The sequence below is a fragment of the Doryrhamphus excisus genome, chromosome 10 (genome assembly GCF_030265055.1).
Source record: "Doryrhamphus excisus isolate RoL2022-K1 chromosome 10, RoL_Dexc_1.0, whole genome shotgun sequence".
NCBI lineage: Eukaryota > Metazoa > Chordata > Actinopteri > Syngnathiformes > Syngnathidae > Doryrhamphus > Doryrhamphus excisus.
In genome coordinates, this window is record NC_080475.1 from 11,806,874 (window position 1) to 11,815,724 (window position 8,851).

At 40.2% G+C, this 8,851-nt stretch overlaps 1 protein-coding gene across 5 annotated transcripts; it reads left to right on the plus strand.

Annotated features, from left to right (window-relative positions):
* The first annotated feature begins 160 nt into the window (after positions 1–160).
* On the plus strand, positions 161–7,500 carry zgc:136971 (S9 family peptidase). 5 transcript variants are annotated; one of them, XM_058085225.1, is made up of 22 exons: positions 161–295; positions 455–572; positions 648–783; positions 959–1,034; positions 1,124–1,199; positions 2,006–2,112; positions 2,190–2,324; positions 2,406–2,497; positions 2,582–2,619; positions 2,700–2,821; positions 2,897–2,957; positions 3,115–3,209; positions 3,837–3,885; positions 3,974–4,077; positions 4,152–4,287; positions 5,168–5,254; positions 5,332–5,412; positions 5,489–5,577; positions 5,649–5,842; positions 5,917–6,019; positions 6,129–6,235; positions 7,172–7,497. In XM_058085225.1, exons 2-22 carry the CDS (start codon positions 455–457, stop codon positions 7,269–7,271), a joined length of 2,106 nt encoding a protein of 701 aa, XP_057941208.1. In that variant the 5' UTR covers positions 161–295; the 3' UTR covers positions 7,272–7,497. The 5 variants fall into 5 exon arrangements, with proteins under 5 accessions (XP_057941208.1, XP_057941209.1, XP_057941212.1 ...); XM_058085226.1 differs by having other exon boundaries at positions 165–295; positions 446–572; positions 7,172–7,498; XM_058085229.1 differs by having other exon boundaries at positions 228–275; positions 7,172–7,498.
* Positions 7,501–8,851: the final 1,351 nt, after the last annotated feature.

Below are 8,851 nucleotides of genomic sequence, written 5' to 3' on the forward strand. Positions count from 1 at the left end.
AAAAGCCCCACCAAATTAATATTATTTAGTGGGGGTCTAAGGATTTTTTGGCCACCTAAAACAGGTTTAATGTCGCCAGTATTGACACCGTAAGCATAAATGACGAGTTAATGTCAATTAAGTAAAGTAAGACAATATACAACAAACATGTTTGCTATGTTTGGCGACCATCTTGTGAGCGATTCGCAGCTGCTACACCCCTCTTAAAGTAGCAAGAGTGGTACGGTCCACTCGCCAAGTGAACATGGAGGTTCTGCATACGTTTTAAAGAACACGTGAGTCGAATATTGATCAGGTAACAAGCTTAAGCACCTTGAAAGTCAAAATGATTCATCTTAATGCCGTAGTTGGTCGTAAAAGATAGCAGCTGGATGCTATAAATAGATGTATCTAGTGCCGTTTTGAATGACTTTAACGATAAGGTCATTATAATTACTAATGTTAGTGTTTGCAGATGGATTCCAGGCATGTGTCGAGGCTGTACAGAGAAATCAGCTCTCTTCCTGCAGCTTTTTCTGCTGACGTAAAGAAAAAACAACAAGCAGACATCAACGTGATTACAGTGACTGCAGGTACAACTCCATGTTTGTACTTCCCGTTTAAGTCTTGAAATAGAACACGAACACAAACTGGGTGAATGTTGTCAGGATGGAGTCAGGCTGATGCTGTGAGGGGATCCAGGCTCTGTTATTCGCAACAATGGACTCTCATTTTGGACTCTGTAGACCAGAACAAAATCAAGACAGTTCTCCCACCTGGACCATGTGGACCACTGTCTGCAGAGTCGGTACACACACATACACGGACATGTTTGGTAAAACTACATGCACTTGCTACATTTAAGAGCATGTACAGTTAAAATGATTCATTTTCTGGTCCTTTTTTGTTCATTTCAATTAGCCGAATACAGTATAGTATAAATAGTTTCCAAAATAATCATTTAGTTCTTCATGTTTAGACTACTGAGTGGACTATCCCCTATTGGTGGTGTGAGGGCGGTGGTCAGAGACATAGGTGGTCAACAGCTAATGGAGGTGACCACCGGTCTTCTCTAACATTTAATCCATACAACCATCTCATTCCAATTCTAATTTAATTTACTATGGTTGGCGCCATCTTGTAGATTTGGGACCATCATGGACTCAGGAAGTGCCTCAATTTGACCGCCCTCAACAAACATGGCGGCGTGTATGATGATGGTGAGACACTTCTACTACACATTTAACAGTCAGTCAATTATTTTATCCATACATCCATTCATCTAGTTGTCTAACGAGCTAGTTAGTTAGCTAGCTAAACCGGAAGTGGTTGTGATTTTCTCAAAATGGGCATTAACCGGTAGTGGCCGTGACAACTGGAAAGCTAGCAGTTAGCAACACAACATCTCAGCTATATAACGAATGAATGTTCTTTTACTCTGTTTACTTGCGTTTATTCAACTCATTTTTTCTGTAAAGTGTCTGGGTATTTTGAAAAGCGCTATACAAATAAAATGTATCATTATTATTATAAGCAGTACACTAAATACACTGCAATAGCATGCTAACACTAGCATGAATTAGCGGCTTCCCTGGTGCCTTCAGGTGGCCATCTAGTGTCGTAAAAGGGAACTGCTTTCAATGTGATTACTAATTTCTACCATTTAATTGTATAAAAGGCATTTATATAACATTTCACATTGTTTTTATGTATTTGGGCTTTTCATCTATCAATGGAATAAATAAAATTGAAAATGAAATCGTAATTACTTAATTACTTTGATTTTTTTGTGCATTTTCCACACCTGATATTGATTGTCTTGCAGTTAGCTTAGAGCTAGTTATATAATTATAGCTAAAACACAATTTCTACCTGTACAAAACACAACACATGACTTACCAAATTGACCAAAATGTGAAAATAACTTTATCAAACCTTTTATTTGTAATTTGATATGAATGTAAATGTTTTTATTCATGCACAGAAAAGGCTAGTATCCATGGCGACACTGTACACATTATTTTAGGTCAATTTGGAGTTTTGTCGTGGTCTCCGTGTGAGAGCCAGCTCCTCTACATCGCTGAGAAGCGGAAGCAGGCAACAAATGATGATGAGGAATCTGCCTGGGGGATGGTAGAGCTCTTTGACACGCACACACACACATTAAGTATGTAAACATGGCCATGTGTGGACATGTCGCATGTTCACAGGACAGGAGTGTGTACTGTGACGATTGGGGCGAGTCTCTGACCAACAAGAGCACTCCGGTAATTTGTGTCCTTAATCTGCACAGTGGAGCAGTGGACGTGTTGAAGGGCGTCCCCGCTGACGTCTCACCAGGGCAGGTCTGATGCAGTCCTGCACATTATATGGTATGGTATGTTATATTGAATATGTGTTATCTTCACCACCACCACCACCTCCAGGCTTGCTGGGCTCCAGGAAGTCAGAGTGTGTTCTTTGTAGGTTGGTACCATGAACCCTTCAGACTGGGACTCAAGTTCTGCTCCAATCGCAGGTTAGAGAAACACCTGATCATTGTCATATTGTTGTCATGAGGCAACACAACAAGTGTTTTTTTTCTCTTTGTGAACTCTTCCAGGTCAGCGTTATTCCAGCTCAGCATGGACGGCCGCTGTGGTGAGCCACATTGCTCACCCTTTCAAAATAAAACACCTTATATGCACCTTCTTCAATCCACTACACACTATCCAAAACAGAGCGTTTGACTGGGGATGATGTGTCGGTGTCCTGTCCCAGGCTGAGTCCAGACAGGTCCACGTTGATCTACTTGCAGGGTCAAGTTTTTGGGCCACACCATCAGTGCCTCAGTCTGCAGCAGGTACCACAGTACTATACAGTATATGTGTACTTTGTATGCATATGTGTTCCACTACTGACTATAGATGTTCTACAGATGGATTTGACCAGCAAGAAGACATCCACACTGGTGGATGTTGTTAGTAGGCCACTAACTGGTATGGGATGTTTACAATCTGGCGTGTTTGCACTTCATTTGCGTTGGAAATCAAGCACTTTGTTCAAGAAGATCAATGCAAATGCTATGATATTTCATCATGATACAGCCTGTCATTGTTTATATTGATAGTATTGTTTGTTTTGTGTGTGTTTCAGATGGCTTTGCAGGTATTTATGAAGCTCTTCCGCCCTGCTGTTGGTCCGCCGATTGTCAGAGAGTCGTCTTCAGCAGCGCCTGTCAGAATCGAAAGGTAAAAATAAACAGTTAAAATTAATATTATACTGTGTGTGTGTGTATATATATATGAAATTCATTTCTGGACTGGACACTGGACTGGTGGCCAGCCAATCACAGGGCACATATAGACAAACAACCATTCACACTCTCATTCATACCTATGGACAATTTGGAGTCGCCAATTAACCTAGCATGTTTTTGGAATGTGGGAGGAAATCGGAGTACCCGGAGAAAACCTACGCATGCACGGGGAGAACATGCAAACTCCACACAGAGTTGGCCGTGGGTGGAATTGAACCATAATCTCCTCGCTGTGATGTCTGCACGCTAACCACTAGTCCGTGCAGCCCTATATATGAAATATTATTATTATTATTATTAGTTTTAAATAAAATGTCTATTGACTGGGTGTCTATTCTGAAAAAAATCTTTAATAAGCAGTGAGGCTAAATAGATGTACAGCTGAAGCTCAGAGCTAAATTTCTTCACAAACACAGTAAGTGTAGAGAAACAGTATAGCAGATAAATCATTGGGGAACCTTACTCTCTGCCAAATAAGAACCCATTAAGCTTACATTGATCCACAAATAGCAACCCTACAACATAAACTAGTTGGCCAATCATGCTGTCCTTCTGTCAGGACCTCTTTGTGGTGGACAGACCATCAAAGAAAGTGACCTCCCTCTCCGGTAATGAGTTATTTCATTTTTTATTTTTTGTTTTGAGGAACAAAATGGTCCCCCAAAACATTCAAATCCTGTCCCGCATTTATTCTAGGCCTCTCTGATGCATCCAAGGTTTACGGCAGCTGGAAGCTTCTGACCATCCAGGGAGACCTGATGGTCGTCTGCTGCTCCAGTCCCAACACACCACCCACTCTGGTTGGACACACAACACAGCGCCACTAATTAGACAATGATGGCTTTTGTTATTGACACAGTGTGTGTGTTTGTAGCTAGTAGGGTTCCTCCCCTCATCAGGTGACACTGTGGTAACTTGGCACGCCCTGCAGGAACCCATCACCACCTTTGATTTCCTGTGGACTGGTTTCGAAGTTGAACCACCACCAGAAGAGGACAACACAAATTATCGTGAGTTTGACACGGCAACATTATAAAGAAAATTTTTTTCTTTGTGGTTTTTCGAGGAGAATTATGATCTCAGGGGAGAACTACATTTGAAACACTTATATGCTAGGACTACGTTAAAAAAACCATAGCATAGAATGAATGGAATTGAATGAATGGAATTGAATGAATGGAATTGAATGAATGGAATTGAATGAATGGAATTGAATGAATGGAATTGAATGAATGGAATTGAATGAATGGAATTGAATGAATGGAATTGAATGAATGGAATTGAATGAATGGAATGGAATGAATGGAATGAATGGAATGAATGGAATGAATGGAATGAATGGAATGAATGGAATGAATGGAATGAATGGAATGGAATGAATAGAATAGAATAGAATGAAATGAATAGAATAGAATAGAATAGAATAGAATGAAATGAATAGAATAGAATAGAATAGAATGAATAGAATAGAATGAATAGAATAGAATGAATAGAATAGAATAGAATAGAATAGAATAGAATAGAATAGAATAGAATGAAATGAAATGAATAGAATAGAATAGAATGAAATGAATAGAATAGAATAGAATGAAATGAAATGAATAGAATGAAATGAAATGAATAGAATAAAAAAGAATGAAATTGAATAAAATAAAAAATAATAAAATGAAAATTAATAAAGTAAAAAAAATGTAAAAAATTAGGAAAGCAGGAAGTGAACAAATGTAACAGTTACTGATTGTAAAAGTACCATATGGAGGGGTAGGATTTAATAAGCTTTGCTTCTTCCTACTCCTTTTGGACATGTGGAACTGTGAACTGATTATGTGATGCATTCAATTGTCATCTGATGCATGTTCAAATGAAATAAAACCATTACCATTACCATAGCTGGGGTGAAGTTTGGAGCAGTCCTGGTTAAACCACATGGACGTCCTCTCCATGGAGACAAGACACCACTTGTCGTGTTTATCCACGGTAGGTTCTGGCTAAATTATCTAATTATAATTCACTTGTAGTCCTCAGTCCCCCCCACATCTCTGATGTTCCTACAGGTGGTCCACACTCCCAGTTTGCAGCCGAGTGGAACATCACCACAGCTGGTTTGGTCTCTCTTGGTTTTGCCGTGCTCATGGGTGAGACCCTTCACTCTTATCTGATACACACTTTTATTTTGTCATCCTGTATTGTTTCTATTTCCTGTTCTTTCAGTGAACTACCGTGGTTCCACAGGCTTTGGTCAGGACAGCATTTTGTCCCTCGTTGGACACATTGGAAGACAGGACGTAAAAGATGTACAGGTATGCTGGATATGCTTTCACGGAGTCCACTAAATGATATAATAATATTCATATCTCTGGTGTTTACCCAGAGGGCCGTGCTTGCCGCGCTGCACAGAGACACCACCCTCGACCCACAGCGCTTAGCCGCCATTGGAGGCTCCCATGGAGGCTTCCTGTCGTGTCACCTGGTGGCTCAGTATCCAGACTTCTACAGAGCGTGTGCGGCCAGGAACCCGGTCATCAATTCCGCCACCTTGCTGGGCACCAGTGATATCGTGGACTGGTCAGTAAACACACGTAACACACGTAACGCACTCCACTGTCAGATACCGCACACGTTTTAATATCCACCCTCAGGCGTTACACCAGCGTGGGCTTGCAGTACTCCTACGAGCAGACACCCACTGCCGAGGCACTGGTAGCCATGTTGGAGAGGTCACCCATCATACATGCTGCACAGGTTAGATACATACTGGCCAAACTGGGTCAACATTTCTGCTAATAACTAGCACATTTATCACAAATCATTGCACCCAGTTAATTAGTGTTTTTCTCCCAATCTAATGTAGATCAAGGCTCCTGTGCTTTTAATGCTGGGGGCCAGAGACAGACGGGTGTCTCCTCATCAAGGCCTGGAGCTCTACAAAGCACTCAAGAGCAGAGCATCGCCTGTCAGGTACATTGACACACACACATACCTAATCATGGCAGCCAGGCTGATATTTACCAGGATTAAATGCTTTCTAGTCTTAATTTGATGGTTTGATGATAATAGATAATAAAACTAAATAAAACTAAAATCATGCTGTTTGCTCACAGCAGAAGGGACACACACCAGCAAATACAAATAGACGGTGTGGACATTGAAAGATTGAAGGAAAATACATTTCTGGGGATCACAATAGATGGAAATATGAGCTGGAAACCTCATATTCCAAATATACAACATAAGGTGGCCAGAAATATTTCAATATTGAACAAAGCAAAAATTTGTTCTCAATCAGAAATCACTCCACACTCTTTATTGCTCTCTGGTTCTACCATATCTTACTTATTGTGTGGAAATATGGGCTAATAACTATAAAAGCAATCTTCACTCGCTAAATGTGTATTTTTTTAAGTGTATTTTTTATTTTTTTTTAAATAAATAAAAAAAACCCCCAAAAACCTTAAACTATATTAGGAAAGCAGGAAGTGATCACATTTTTTAAAATGAATTTAAACAATTCGTTTTTTAAAATAAATTTTAAAAATAAAAAACCTTAAACTATATTAAGAAAGCAGGAAGAGAACAAATTTTTTAAAAATAAATTTAAAAAAATATTTTTTTAAAATAAAAAAACAAAACAAAAAACCCTTAAACTATATTAGGAAAGCAGGAAGTGAACAAATGTAACAGTTACTGATTGTAAAAGTACCAGATGGAGGGGTAGGATTTAATAAGCTTTGCTTCTTCCTACTCCTTTTGGACATGTGGAACTGTGAACTGATTGTGTGATGCATTCAATTGTAATTGTGATGCATGTTCAAATGAACTAAAACCATTACCATAATTAGGTGAATCAATTCAAGTTTTTAAAACTGTAAATGCAGTGCCTGTTATTGTGTGCAGGTTGTTATGGTTTGCAGAAGACGGACACTCTTTGTCTCGAGTGGAGACACAGGCCCAGTGCTTCCTGAACATAGTGCTATGGCTGCACCAGTACCTTTAAACAGTGTCGTTAACATGCCGTAATTCCCAATTAAAAACTGTAACAAACACAGTATATTCTATTGTATCTTTGTACTTGACTTTGTACAATAATTTCATTTAGTAATGAGATGACGTTCCTACAATGTCCAGCAGAGGGCATCGTTTACCTTGTGTACCGTATTAGCCACTTCAGCAAATTCAAACTTTCTACACGCATTATAAATACTTATATTTAATACAAATAGGAAAGCTACAGGTACATTTATTTGTCAAACAATGCAAAATGAATTTAGTAATCATTTTTAAGAGAATATATGAGAAGTAAGTCACAATTTTGAGAGAACAAATGAATGAAAAGATTTCTGCCTAGCAACAAGCGCCCACACAAACGTGATCAGTAAAAAAACATGCGCAGTTGTGCTGATCAACGTTGCTAGTTGGCTAAAATGATCCTGGTTTTCAAGTATTACAATATTTCTACTTGTACAAAGACATTTTGACCCCTGACCCCCAGTTTGGAAAATAAACGTAGTTTCTCATGAAGTTCTCAATACAAGATATTGTTTGGGGTTTGATCCGCGAGCTGGTTGACATCTTCCAGATGTCCCCTCTCGGACACAATGGTGCCGATAAGTGCCACCATCGCTCGACTGTCATGATGAGGTCACGGTAACGTGGGCGTGGGTGAGGTCACCACTTTGGGTAAGAAGGCTGGAGACGCCGCTGATGAGGAGGAAGCCAAAGAAAAGACGGTGGAGTGACTCAGGAGGAGTTGACGGACAGAAGGAGACGTTCAGTGGTATTCCGCTGTGTGGGCCGAGGCCCTGAGACGGAGCATTGTTCGAATCCCCGAGATGAGGCGCAACATTGGTGCTGATACTTGCTGCATGTAGGAGGAGGACAAAAGCAGGAAAGACTTAGGCGGGGTTGAGTTGGACAAAGGAGTTCTTGGTGTTGGATTGTTCTGATGCTTCCTGTCTCTACATAGCAAGACAACGAGATAGTTGAGATGATGGGTTGTCCTGTTGTCGCAGTTCATTGCACATGTCTGCATAATTTGATTGATTTTGGAGGTCTATATAATAAAGACCCAAAAAAAGGCCAGCATGGTTAGTCCGGTGAACGGCGTCATGTGGACAACGTCTCCGGTGGTTAGGCTCCTTCTCCAGTTAACGTTGGCACAGAGATGGAACTCTTAGCTACACTTGATTGTTCCTCCAGGTGTAGCGGCCTCCTGTGAGACTGGTCCTACAACTGGAATATCTTCAGCAGTTGCTCAAAAGCACAAGGGGAGGGGCAGTACCTTTTTGGCGTCACAACAGCGATCCAGCACAGCCCTCAAACAGTCAATCACTATTATTCGAGTGGAACAGAAGACACAGCATCACCAGCTGAATTTCAGACATAGTTGCGAATGGTGATTAATCACGATTAATCATGATTAAGTAAATAAGTGCTTAATTTGATTACATTTTTAATTGTATGACAGCCCTGAAAAACTCGACTGTAAGAGACTTGTTGCAAGTTATCTCAAACAATTCATATTAACGGTACTTGAACGCACCATGTACATTTCTCCCACTCTGCACAGATACGCGA